The sequence below is a fragment of the Alligator mississippiensis genome, chromosome 1, assembly GCF_030867095.1.
Source record: "Alligator mississippiensis isolate rAllMis1 chromosome 1, rAllMis1, whole genome shotgun sequence".
NCBI lineage: Eukaryota > Metazoa > Chordata > Crocodylia > Alligatoridae > Alligator > Alligator mississippiensis.
In genome coordinates this window covers 95,328,708-95,343,443 of record NC_081824.1, presented here as the reverse complement: position 1 = coordinate 95,343,443, position 14,736 = coordinate 95,328,708, and the positions used below count along the sequence as shown (strand labels likewise).

General features: G+C 39.9%; 1 protein-coding gene across 1 annotated transcript in view; it reads right to left on the bottom strand.

Annotated features, from left to right (window-relative positions):
• The window catches only part of FIG4 (FIG4 phosphoinositide 5-phosphatase), a 131,217-nt gene that overhangs the window by 77,635 nt on the left and 38,846 nt on the right, over positions 1–14,736 (bottom strand). The window contains exons 7-11 of the mRNA XM_006261577.4: positions 11,404–11,532; positions 8,077–8,177; positions 5,539–5,701; positions 4,397–4,494; positions 122–255 (exon numbers count right to left, since the gene is read on the bottom strand). Of these exons, the coding sequence (XP_006261639.1) occupies positions 122–255; positions 4,397–4,494; positions 5,539–5,701; positions 8,077–8,177; positions 11,404–11,532 (625 nt within the window). The remainder of the gene's footprint in view (positions 1–121; positions 256–4,396; positions 4,495–5,538; positions 5,702–8,076; positions 8,178–11,403; positions 11,533–14,736) is intronic.

Below are 14,736 nucleotides of genomic sequence, written 5' to 3'. Positions count from 1 at the left end.
GGGACAAAGGCAAATTTTGAAATGTGAAATCTTCTGTGAAACACCTCTCCTGAATACCTCTTAAGTAAAATTCCTGTAATTAACAGAGGACATTGTCCATGCAGAGAAAAAAAATGCCTACCTTTTTGTGTATTTGGCCATATCCCAAGGAATATACACAATAGCATGTTCTGGAGGTAAAAACTGATTGAGGTATGTCACAGCAGCAACAAGTTCTTCACTGAGAATCCTTTCATGCTTTCTTTTTTCACGTTCCTTTACCAAAAAGGCAAATTATTACAATTAATATTTTAATTAATAATTTAGGCATACACAAAATTACTTATACATACTCCTCTAGTTTTAATATTACGTTTTAGATGCGAAAAAGAAATGATAAGCATCATACATAAGTATATAGAAAGGTGTTTATGTATTTAATATTTGTAGTAAATATATAATAGAGTATATTATATATTTAACATTGAAAGATAAAAAATACCAACCAGGACATTCACTAATTAAATTATAAAGATAATACTAATTTTTTTAGTCTTGCAAATATTTAAACTATATTGAACTAGAAAAAAAACATAGCACATATGAAACAGAAATGTGTTAACAGTTGTTCTGCAACTTGACTATTTCTGGACCTCTTTTTAAAGTGCAATGCTCATTTCATTCTTCTTTCTTTTCAGTTGTTTCATTTCATTTCCTATGCTAGTTTAGGGGAGGAAGTAAGAGAGAGAGAGAGAGAGAGAGAGAGAGAGAGAAGAAACTTCACGATCTGGTAAGAGCTATCAGCAGATCTTTTAGCCTTTTCAGTTCCAGAGCTAGTTAGACTGGAGGACTTAGCTGAACCCAGTGGTGGGAGTGCTTCTAGTTTTCTGGAAAAAAAACATTTAATCCATGACATCCACAAATGGCACTCCCAGACTGTTCAATAAGTCTGCTTGTTACTCTGCACTTCAGTACCTTTTTTACAGTGCTCACTTAGTACTTGGTTTTCAAAAGATTTTCATAAAAAGCAACAATTTTCAAGCCACATGCTTGGAGGGTAGGACTGGGATTCAGAGAAACATAGACAAATTGGAAGACTGGACCAAACAAAACATCATGAGGTTCAATAAGGACAAGTGAAAAGTCCTGAACTTAGGATGGCACAATCCCATACACTGGAACAGGCAGGGGACCAACTGGCTAAGCAGCAGCTCTGCAGAAAAAGGACTTGGGAGTTGCAGTGGACCATAAGCTGGATATGAGCCAACAATGTGCCCTTGTTGCCAAGAAGTGAAACAGCATACTGGGCTGCAGTAGTAGGAGCACTGCCAGCAGATAAAGGAAAGCGATTCTTCCCCTCTATTCTGCACTAGTGAGGCCACATCTGGAATACTGTGTGCAGTTTTGGGCCCCTCAATACAGAAAGGATGTGGATAAGTTGGAGAGAGTCCAGTGCAAGGCAACAAAAATGGTTAGGGGACTTGACTTATGAGGACAGGCTAAGGAAACTGGGCTTATTTAGTTTGGAGAAGTGAAGACAGAGCGGATATAATAGTAACCTTCAACAACTTGAAGAGTGGTTCCAAAAAGGATGGAGCTAGACTGTTCTCAGTGATGGCAGATAACAGAACAAGGAGCAATGGTCTCAAGTTGTAGCAAGGGAAGTTTAGGTTAGCTATTAGAAAAAAAACTCACAAGGAGGGTAGTAAAGCACTGGAACAGGTTATACAGAGAGGTGGTGGAATCTCTATCCTTAGAAGTTTTTAAGACCTGGCTAGACAGCCTTGGCTGGGATGATCTAGTTGGGGATGTTCCTGCTTTAAGCAGGGGGTTGAACTAAATGATTTCCTGAGGTACCTTTCAACCCTAATTTTCTATGATTCTATGGTCCTCAATGATTAATTTTGCCAGATAATTTTCAGCTTCAGCCACTTTTGCTTTAAAACTATTAAAAAAGCATGGTTAGAATAATGTAAGCGAGAAATATATTCACTCCATGTGCACCTTCTGACTCAAAAAACTTCTAAAAGAATTTGTCAGCTTTTCTAAAGTCATCTTAAGCAAAGATGGAATATAAAAGTTTCACTCTGAAAGTTTATTTTTCAAAATATTATAGCTGTATTAACAATGACTAAAAATGGCCATTGTTTCATAGCTCTTTACCCGCAGCGGGCACTACTGGCATCCATTATTATGCAACTAATCCAATAATACTGGAAAGGCAATGAAGACAGAAAGAGATCTGCACATTTAATTTGCAGCCACCCTCTCATCCCTCTTGTGCATCTAAGGTACATTAATGACATCATCATCATCATCATATAGGTATACTGATGACATCATCATCGTATGGACTTATGGGAAGAAATTGCTAGAGAAATTCCACTGGGACTTTAACAACTTCCACCACTTCATCAAACAGCCTGAAATATTCCACCCAGCCAAGTCATTTCTTAGATACCACTGTGAAAGTTTGTAATGGCCATATCACCACCACATTATAAATATCGGAAACCAACTGAGCACTACAGCTACCTAAACATAATACTACATATTCTTATCCCATTACCTGGACTTGCTCTTACAACCCTTACATCCCTCAACAGGTTAACTGCTTTGTTTTTCTCCTCTAACCACTTTGCCTCTCCCAGCAGTGTCACCCCCCTTTCTACCTGTTGTATTCTAATCACTGCTTTCTATTTAGAAGCTGCTTCCCTGCAGTCCCTTCTCAGCATCTGTTGAAATAAGCTATTGCTTACAAATGTTTATGTATCTCTGATTTAGTTAGTCTTTAATATGCAAATCTACTCTACCTTCTGTCTGATTTCAGACTAAACGCAGCTAAATACCTCTCTCTGGAATGTATACAATGTGTACAGAGGTAACTCTCTCTCTTGGGCCTTCTATGGACAAATAAAGATAAGAAAGAGATCTTTAACAGGAAATAGCAGAGAGAAGACATGAAAAAATGAGCATTGATCTTTCTAATCTCCTCCGAAGGATAAAAATAATTATTTTAAGAGTTAAAAATGAGATTTATGTTGACAGTTTCTCTGCACAGAAGGTATATTTACTTCTTACTTATAAACTAATATTTTCCCTAAATTAATTTAAATTAGATGCTAGTCTTACCCCATGCTTTAAGGAACAATTGAAAAGGGTGCAATTGCAATTATATAAATAAATCTGAGCAAAAGCATGTGTATCTGTTACTAATTACTGATCGTTTCTTAGTTACAGAGAAAAAACAGAAGATTCATTTATAAATTCATTGACCTTTAAGAGTCCTCCAAAGAATATTAATAATCAGAGATAGAAGTGTTCAGTGTTTGTCCAGGTGCTGCCTCGATGTTCACATGTACAGGGCAATACATTTTTCTCCAAAATATGTATAAGTGGTCAAAGAGCGTTAATTTTAGAATCCTAGCTTTGAGCACCTACAGAGACACACATTTTCAGACACACTACTAAAGTCCTCTGAATAAAAGCACAAAATGATTTGCGTGTCGGTCATGTGTCCAGATTCTCATTCTAGTGATGGCCTTTGAGAACTAAATCTATAAATAACAGAAAATCATTTTTTTTGTCAACAAATACTATCTGAAGTTGTTTACAACAGCCTCATGTGCTGATCCTTAAAAGCACTCCTAAATAAGAGAGCTTTTAGCAAAAGAAAATAATAGGCTTTGCTATTTACAACTTCAGCTTACACAGTGCCACAGTACTGTACCTTTTTAGTTTGTTTTCCCCATTAGAAAAAGTTCTCCCATGCATATGAAAGGCTTTTGCTAAAATTAATATATTTCTACAGCCTAATGTACTGGAAGAATAATGGAGAGGATTAAAAAGAAATCTGAAGTCTGAATCAAAGCTTTACAGATCATGAATCATACTAATGAGAAGTAATTCTTAATGAAGAAAAAAATGAAATGACATAAAATGGTTCTTATACAAACCACTATGAAGTATCTACTCACTAAAAAATATAAAAAAGGATTTTTATACAAATCCAAAGATATAACAATTTAAAACAAATCATCAATAATAGCCATACACTTCATTTGCATTTATTTCTTATGAAGAAAGGAAAAGCATTATTGTATAGTTAGTTAACTTTAATATAGGATTAATATTTAATTTTATTGTTTCATAACTTTATTTTTGTCAAAATATATCATGTTTATAGTTCAAACCATCACAAAAGTTACTAAGTAGCACATACAGTAATGCCAACTGTTGTGAAAACATCATAAGATTCGGGATTTCTAAGTCAAAATAACTCCAACTCATGATCTCCAAAAAAAATTGGCCATTGGTACTGGCCCAAAAAATCTTTTGTTGAAGCACCCCTATTAAAAACCACGAGTTATCTGTGGCTATTTGCACCACACCAAATTAAAACTACACAATACTGTACCTTTACAAGATTCAAAATGATAATGGGAGAGCCAAATCTCTGAAGCATTTGATCGAAGTGAAGTGCAGCAACATGTGCAAATGGATCTGCTTGGTCCACTGGAACAAAGAAAATATATTCAAAAAGAGCATCAAGGATTTTCAAATCCAGAAAGCACATTTCTTTTAAAATATTCTTTACCAAACATTTTTTAATTCTCTAATAATAGAGAAGCAAATATACAATGCAGACACTGAATGCAAACATATAATAGGCATATTGTATATACTTCTCTTACTTAAAGAAAAGAAATAAAAAAGGATAAAAGCAAAAAGTTTCCTCTACATACACTAAAAACAAGAACAAAAAAAGGAAGATTTCATGACTCCTTATGCTGGCATTTTTAATGGAGATGTTTACAAGGAAAGTTTTGAGCTGTAGAAAAAGGGGATCTCTGCCATGTGAGACTCCAGATAATATAATATATTTTGTCACTCAACTGAGTCTCAGAAATGCACTATGGTATTTGTAAAGGTGTACATTTTCATTTAAATGTTAAATTAAGATTCTATTCCTTTAAAAAACTGGTTTTTTTGTTTGTTTTATTGTTTTAAATGTCTGAGTGAACTTAACCAGGGTCAGTTTCTGATTAATAAATTCAAGCCTCAAACAAGTAAAAGGTTATGCACAGTTAACTCTGAACAGGCATATAGTTCCACTGAAGTCAGATAGTTAGTTAAATGGGAGTTTTTTCACTGAGTTTAATGGAATCAGGATTTCATCCAAAACATTATCTCAAGGGAGACATAAGCATAAGTAACCACTCAATTACAAGATAACAAACACAAAGATGATTGCCATCTTCAGTTCCAAGCAGCACTGTATTAGGGCACTATATTCACAAAAAACCATTGTGAATATAAACTTTAACATAAAGAAGTCAGTCCTAAAGCCCCTTTACTTATGATCCAGTTTCATCCCAGAGTCATTTAATACAACATGTTTATTATAAAGAATTCCTGATCAACCCTTAACTAGTTTCACAAAGAACAGAAACAGGGAGACAATTTCTTCATGTTTGTTCCTTCACCTTTTCTTGCTGGTATGCTCTATTAGAACACATTGCTAACCATAGGCTACCATGAAGAATGCATTTCACTTACATGTAATTGGTGGCTTAGGCATCATAGTTGAAATATCTTGAGACCAGTAGAGGGGGACTGATCCTCGAACCTGAACATAAGAAGAATAGCTCCCTGCAGAAAATGACATCACTGAAGCATCATAAAGTATTTGTTCAGTTTCTACTTCGTTAGCGACATCTCCCTGAAACAAACAATACGCAGAAGTAGCAGGCATTTTACCTTACATTTCAGAGCAGCATACTTTGAAATGGAAATGATAATTGTGAAAGATGGCAGCATAATGGCAACTGTCAAGTCATAAAAGCCAAAGAATTCTGGACTAGAAGTGACTCACCTTTGCTTAGACCTAGAACAGTATGCAGTACTATCCTCCATAATGGTACTAGCCACAAAATATTCCAGACCTTCCAAAATCTAGCTATAGTAGTATCTAACTTAAAACATGGGGCCAGTATAAGAAGTGGTTCCAAGGGTATCAACAAACATACACTTGTAGCAGCTTCAAAAAAGGAAGGGGAGCTGCTGGTGTAAATTTAAGTACAAAGCTTCTATCTTGCTGCAACTGTTACATGTGCATAAGCATGTAGCAATACAAGTAATGCAAAACCACTCCAACCTTAACCCTACTTCATCCAGGATCAAAGTTGGGGGAATTTAGCCCATTGGTAATGCTACAGACTTATGCACATGTAACAGTTACAGACTACAAAGACATGTTGCATTTGTTTTAGGATAAAGCCTTTTGTCCTGGGATTGTATACACATCTATTATCTTAGTTCAAATTCCTCTGAAGTATGCCAGATAAAGTGTACTAATAATTTTCCTTGGGATATCCTGCTGTATGTCTATATGGTTACTGCAGTTCATCCCAAGGACAAGCCTATCAGGCTGTGTCCTTTCACTGGCCGGCTACAGGTAAAGGAGGAGCAGTGCCTCTTGGAAGGGTGATGTGTGCACAGAACTATACTGATTAAAACTGGTACAAAGTAAAAAATGGGACAATCAATCTCGGATCAAATTAGACATGTTTACAATCACAGCATAACAGCTGCTCCGCCTTCTGAGCAGCTTGTCCCTTTTAAAGCTGCTACAAGTGTATGCTTGCTTATTTCCTTAGCGTCAAAAAATAAGACTTGCCCAAAATGCTGATCTGTTGGCTAACTAAGTATGGAGTAGGGGTGTTCAAAACGGGCTGTATTCGATTCAGATCAGTATCCAGATTCAATTCAGCCAAATCCGAATTTGAAGATTTGATGCCAATTTGGAGAATCAGCTATTCAACCACAGACGCAGCTTTACATTTTTTTTCTACATACCTTGAGGTACAAGGAGTAGCTCATGAAGGCTGCAATGGTGGGGCAGATGGAGCGTCCCACAGGAGCATGAGAGGGCCCGTGTGCCTGGTGGCAGACCCGGAAGTGGATCGGAACACCTTCCGGTCCTCTTCCAGGTCCACCACTGAGTGCGCAGGGGACCTCCCCTGCTCCCCTCCAGCTCAGCGATTGGCCGCAGGGGGACCCCAGGTGCCCCCTCCCCCCCCAACCCAGGAGGCACCAGTCACTGACCCAGAGGGTAGGGTTCCCCTCCGCGCTCCCCGGCAGACCCGGAAGCATGGGGAGCATGCTGGGGGGACCCCTGCACTCCCACAGGATGCTCCATTCGCCCCACCATCTCAGGATTCACAAGCCACCTGGTACCTTGAGGTATATAGAAGAAAACATTTAAAGCTGTGTCTATGACCAAATCATCAAATCTCTCTGAACTGAATCCGTGATCGAAGCTTCGCACAGCCCTACGATGGAGCAGAGGAATCAATTCATAAATGCTGGGCCTGAGAGCAACTAACTTTATTTGATATAAGCAAAATATATATTGGTAAGTAATAGTAGTCCTAAGATGATGAATTTTTAGCCCAGAGTTTGCCTGCCATCAGTTCTATCAGCATATCTACATGGAGTAGTTGGTTTTCCTACCCTATGGCTGCAACACGATGTACTAATGTGGATCCTCACACCCACACCAATTCTAAAACATGTCAGTAGCATCTCATGTGATCATAACGATGCATATGCCACTAAATCTCTCTGCATTTTTGGCCCTAAATGCTGCATATCAGTTATTTTTTAACAAACAATTTTTTTACAGTATAGCTTCCCTCCCCCCCATTGTTCTAGCTTTATAAAACTCTGAAAAACTACATAAAACTTAAAACATGTCTGTTGTGACGTTCTGAATATCTATAACACAACTATAACATAATTGAATCCCCTTTGCTACTGCTATTTCCAACTCAGAATTTTCTTTTCTACCTTATAAACAATTGCCTCACAGTGTTTGTCTCACTATAAGTGCCAAAACAGAACTTTCTTGCTGCAGATTCTCTTTCTTATGGTTACTTTATCATTTCTAGTTTACAACACCTGCCCCTTGAAGTTCATAAGATGGATGTAATATTTATATAATAAAAATAAATAACCAGAAGTTTAAAGTCAGGTGAGGCAGGGCTTCATGTGCTCTAATAAAACAATGTAAAAACTGAAGGCAATTTACTTTACCTCACTGTTTGATCCTCTTTTCAGAAAACGTGTCCCAGCAAATTTGCTTGATCTTCTGGCTATCAGAGTGACATACACTGGACGACCATAGATTAAAAGTTCTTGGTAATAAGGTTAAGGTTTACATGCATTATGATTACAAGTGCCACTTCCCTGTCACTCATTTTAATCTTGATTAATACAGGGGGAAAAAAGGAACTCCAAAGAAAATTAATCTTATCTGAGGCCATAGAAGGCAAGCTCATTATCAGCATAGGGTTTAGAACTCAGGAATTACTCTTTCCAAATCAGATATACAGGCCATCTTCCAATTATTTATCCTGGAAAAACATTTAAACGCACAACTGTCTATGTAACAAGAAGGGTTAAAAGGTACTGAAAATCATTACAGAAGCAGTTGTGGTTTGACTTCAGTTTATTACTTACCCAATAACAGTAATAACTTTCAAAATTACCCTTGATCAACACAACATTCATCTATTTGTCAAACTTGACCTTAATTTAACTTTTTCTTGAAGACAGCATATCCATGGGGAAATCTTTAGTGTTTTAATAGTCACAAGAAAAGATACAGTGGGACCAAACCCTAGTGTAAGGGATTGCGCTGCAATCCTAGCACAGTCTGGCCATTAAAATGGCATAATCAATTATGGGGATGAAAGAGGGAAGGACAGGGAGAAGACAGGATGGGACATCCTTATGGCAGACAGCCAACTAGAAATTATATAGGTTACAAAGAAGTCACCCATGACACAGCATAGTGTGTTTGTCCAGCACACCCTGTAATGTACAAATTCCTAGCTACCTTTGTTTTTGCAGATAGTACAAGCTAAAGCAACCCAAGAACTGTTCTGATTTTTGCTTTGGAATGAGAGGTACATTCATCAGACCCAGGACACAGAAGCATGTAGGTGCAAATCAACTTAATATGCGCTTCATAGTTCTCTATCATAGCTCCTCAAAATATGTAGGCCAGACATAAGAATAGTTCAAAAGAAAAAAATTCAAAATTGTGAAACAATTTGTCAAGGCTTTCCTGCACCACTTCAGTTGTATGAAGTGCCTGAGGCTCTAACACAATGTAAAATATATATATATATATATATATATATATATATATATATTTCAATTTATGGCTACATAGTATTCAAATTCCCTCTTCTCCCATCCCCAAAATTGGTGTTTTTTTAAAGAATAGAGTTGGAGAGAGTTTAATGCTAAAAATTTAGGCCTTTACACTACATATGTAAAAGAAGTCCCACTGAGTTCAATGTATCAAGCCACATCCACAGAATAGCTCACATAATTCTATGGGATTAATTTTGTGGGAAAAATGGGAAGCAAGGGGTGGAAAGAAGGAGGACAAAGAAATCAGGAAGCTTTTTGCAAATGTTACACAAGTTCAGAATCAGTAACACTCTTCTTTCCTCACTGCTGAACAAGTTTGTGTATTAATGGCACATGATAAAGATGGTAGATTAAAGCATAAGCCTTTTATAGCATACAAGATTTGTATGAACTAAGATAAGGGAGCATCTCATTGAAATGTGACATATAGGATTATATTATTGATTTATGTACAAATGTGGTTGAATTTTAAATGCATTTTCCCCTAATATTGTATTCAATATTTATATACTGACATTTAGAATTGGAATCAGAAAAGCATTTCTAAAATTAATTGCTGTTGGCTTAACACTGCTCCAACATAAGTCAATAAGGGATTTTATCAGTGACCCCAATAGGAGTTAAGGCAATGCTCAATACTTTTAACACCGCCCCTCCCCCCCCTGCTTACAAAACAAGAAAGTTCTGTGTTTTAGAGATTTGCACAGTAAAAGCTGGCTATCAGTAATTTAAATGTGGTACAATGTTTTCCCCTTTAGAACTCCCTGATAAATACTATCTGGTCCTCAAGCAGTTGCCAAATTTCTTCATCAGGGTGTTAAAGACCCAATTCAGCTCCTTGCCAACATAGCAGTCTCCCTATATGGTATGGTTTTGTTTGTTTGTTTTTGCTCGGTTTTTAAGGGGTATAATACAATTGTGATGGCCAGAACCAAATAAATTAATAAGCAATAAATATGTGCTTCTTAGAGGCATTTGGGATTTTTGCCTAATATAAAGCTTGTATTTTTGTAACCCACAAATGTAACTTGTAACTGTTTGGGAACTGACTATGCCTCAAAGACAAAGCTATAGTTGTAAAATTAGCTGACCTAACATTTTTTTCTTGCTCAGAATTTAGCCTTGATGATGATAAATACTGGATTCAACCGCCTGGCCTACCCAGTACATTCCGGGAAAGCACATCTAAAAAAGCATAGTCAAAGAGATCTAAAGGGGTTGGATTTAGGTGCAGTAATGATAATTTCACACCTGAAGATGCTGTGTTGTAATTTGCTTATTGGATAAACCCAAGTTTGGGCAGTATCCTTTTATAATAATTTTTAACACCTTTTAATCCCATAGGGTAACAGCTATAGGGCAACATTGTGAGTGACTCTAAAGCCAACAGATTAGCATAAAACTAGGTATAAAAAGCACGTGCATCAGGTGACCAGCAGGAAGGAAGGATCAGAACGGTCACTGCTGTTCCACGCCTGGACCCCAGACTCCTGGTGTGAGTGAGGATCGGATCCTAATCAAGGGATCTTCCCCAGTAATCCCTCTGACAACGTTGATCGGGGACGCCTGACTTCACTGGAAACACCTGGTGCGCACCTGGCATTGAGGGACTATCGATAAGTTGCCAACCCATGTCTGTCTATCTGTTGTTTTAAACAGCCCAGGGGCTGATACCCTTACAGTGCCCAGCTGACCTGTGACAGATGGGCACTGATCTGTTGTTATTATTTACTATTAGTTCTTTAATACTGCATTACATGCTTATCACATTTATCTTTCTGTTAACTGTTGTGTGTGTAAGCTATAATAAATTTGCCATTGCTTTACTCCCAACTCTGCCTCCTCGATCCCGAACCAAACAGCCCAGTGGCTAAACTGATATACTCACAGTGCTCAGCTGGCCTGTGACATATAATAATTGGTATTGTGGTATCAACATCTTTGTTCATCTTTTACATATGTACTCCTAGTAGATACAAACATTTCTTTTCTTTCCTTTTTTAAAATCTCAGAGGCTTTTAAAAGCTATCAAAATGAATGAAAAAAATTAAGCAAATAATACACATGCAAATGTTTTTAACAAAACTGAGTTTCAGAGTTGCAACATAACTACCCCTTTGTCCTGTGGACAGCTGCCTCATACTCTAGAACTTTTAAAATGCATTAAACCAATAGTTGTTAATGACAATAAAAGGATACTCGACTGCCCACAGAATCCATGAATAATAAACAACAGCCAGTCATGATGAATCGTATTTTTTACTACGTCCAGCAGTTTACCATTCCACACATACTTTGTATAAGCTTTGCTTCCAATCCCATATATACCTAAAAATTTGTTAAAATGAAAATGCATCAGCAATTTAAAAATGCAGCAACTGTTCAGTAATTTTGTTTTCACACCTCCTTTATCTGAGCTTTAATTTGGTTATTCTTGGCCCTAATAGAGCAGAGCACTTAATTATGAGCTTTAGACTTGGCTGAATAGGGATGAATGTAAATTATAATCTGTTCATATCACTACGGCATCCAGGTATCCATGCAAACCTAACAGCCAAATCTTAGGGGACCTGAATGGAGCTTTTTGCACTTAACAGAGCACTCTAGACTGGAGGTGGGGGAGAGTAGGAAGCAACAAGTTGGGAAGGGACTGGTGCTAAATTCAATCTGTGAGCGTCACTTAGTCAATCTGTGTGAATAGGGAAGTATTCGATTCGAATTCGGCCGATTCAAAGGACAGTGATTCAATTTGGAGATTCAGATCATTGTCCCGAATCAGCTTCAGAAGATTCAGTGCCTATTCAGAGAGATTCAGTGATTCAGCCATATATGATAATGGGGAAATCACTGAAATACCTATAACTTCGTCATTTTTTGGCAGATTTAGATGAAAACAGCAGGGATGGTAGCACCTTCTGAGGCCATGAAGCCTGCCAGGTTTTAAGGAGATAGGTGCAGGGGTTTCTGGGAAACTGCACCTCAAGGTGCTGACAAGCAAAACACATATGCAAAGTCACACATCACAAATTAAGGCACAGTGGGATGAAAACTGCAGGCATGGTAACCTCTGTTCTCACCCTCACAACTACAGTGCAACCAGTAAGCCTCAGGCCTCTCAAAGATCTTACAGGTCTGGGCTTTCCCCAGCTACGACTGTGCAGTGGCTAGAGGTTATCAGGTGCTTCCTGCTCCTACCCACCTTTCACCAGGGAGGTTCACGGTCCTGGCATTTCCTGGGGCTGCTGCACCACCAGTAGTCCCACCCAGGCCTTCCTATCCTGGCAGGGTGCAGTTTTAGGTCATGCCCAGGATGATGTGGCGACGCCTCCTCCCCACATAGCCCCAACCCTTATACCTCCAAGTTCTTCCTGGCATGGGAGCTCAGCAGGGAGATGTTTTTCCCCTGCTAGCTGGTGAGACACTAAAGCGCTACCTCCAGCTCTGAGAGTGGGGCATTAAATGCTTAAAAAAACCAAACAAAAAAAAAAACACAGAAATAGGTGCAGATGGAGTGAGGAAGGTGGCACTCACTCTGTTTACAGGTAGAGCTTGGAAAACCCCTGCAGCGGGAGGTTCACTTTCAGGAACACCAGCTGCTCCACCAAACCAGGATCCAAGCAGGTGCAGTGGGGTGTTACAACATCCCCAGCAATGCTGAATACCCTCGTGCTCAGAACACTGGTCGGTGGACAGGACAGGTATTGCTGGACAACCACAGCCAGATCCTGCCACATCTGGTTGTGGGCTGCTCAACAGGCCAAGGGGGTTGCAGTCCAGCAGCTCCATGTCCTTAGCGAGATAGGTAGCCAATGAAGCCTCAGCGCTACTTGCTCGAGGCTAGGGTCTGGTGTATCTGGACCCCACCATTGAAGCCATTCCCTTGGCACACATTGGTAGCAGCTGGCATGGAGGAGACCAGCTGGTGCTGGGAGTAAAAAAAGGCACTAGGCAATGTGGGCCCCCTGCAGGATATGCTTGGCAAACTGGTAGTTGCACCAGGTGAAAAAGCAGACCTTTTTAACAAATTCTTTGCCTCCATTTTTTTGAACAGGGACCAGGACATCTCCCCCACCGGGATTCAGGGCGGACTTAGGAGAGACTCCGCCAGGCCTAGGGTCAGGGAGGTCCAAGTTAGGGAACTTCTGGAGGGGCTGGACATGTTCAAATCAGCAAGTCCAGATGCTCTCCACCCTAGGGAATTGGGTCATCGTGGGGCACGGCTTTATGAGCACTTGTGGCACTCTGGCCAGGTGCCAGAAGACTGGAAGAAGGCCAATGTAGTCCCCATTTTCAAAAAAGGGAGGAGGGAGGACCCAGGCAACTATAGGCCTGTTAGTCTTACTTTGGCTGGGGAAGCATATTGAGAAAATTATCCAGGAGCAAATCTGTGAAGGACCAGCAGGGGGGGATGATGCTCAAGGGCAACCAGCATGGGTTCATTAAGGGCAGGTCCTGTCAGACCAACCTGATAGCCTTCTATGATCAGGTCACAAAATCATTAGACATAGGTGTCACGGTGGATGTAGTCTTTCTGGACTTCAGGAAGGCCTTTGACAAAGTCTCCCATCCCATTCTCATTAAAAAGCTAGGTGACTGTGGCATTCATGCCTACAGTTAGATGGGTCACAAATTGGCTATGGGGCCACACCCAGAGAGTAGTGGTGGATGGGTCATATTCAACCTGGAAGGAGGAGGGCAGTGGAGTCCCCCAGGGCCTTGGGCCTGTACTGTTCAATTTCTTAATTAGTGACTTGGACGAGGGGGTGAAGAGCACTTTGTTCAAATTCGCTGACAACACCAAGATTTGGGGTGAGGTGGGCATGCTAGAAGGGAGGAACAGGATACAACTAGACCTGGACAGATTACAGGGGTGGGCAAATGTGAATAGGATGGGATTCAATACTGACAAGTACAGGGTACTGCACTTGGGCAGGAAGGACCAGCAGCATACCTATAGGCTGGGGAACTCCCTTCTCAAACGCACAATGGCAGAAAGAGATCTTGGAGTCATTATCAATTCTAAAATGAACATGGGCTGCCAATATGAGGACAAGGTCAGTAAAGCTAACAGCACCTTGTCATGTATCCACAGATGCATCACGAGCAGGTCCAAGGAGGTGATCCTCCCTCTCTATGCGACACTGGTCAGCCCACAGTTGGAGTACTGCATTCAGCTCTGGGCACCACACTTCAGGAGGGATGTGGCCAGCATCAAGAGGGTCCAGAAGAAGGCCACTCGCATGATTGGGGGCAGCAGAGCAGACCCTATGAGGAGAGGCTGCAGGACCTGAACCTGTTCAGCCTCCACAAGAGAAGGCTGAGAGGGGATCTAGTGGCCATCTATAAACTTACCAGGGGGGACCAGAGGGGATTGGGTGAGACCCTGTTCCCCCAAGCACCTCCCGAGTAACAAGGAATAACGGCCACACGTTGACTGAGAGTAGATTCAGGCTAGACAGCAGGAGGCACTACTTCACAGTCAGGATGGCCAGGATCTGGAACCAGCTTCCACAGGAAGCGGTGCTGGCTGCT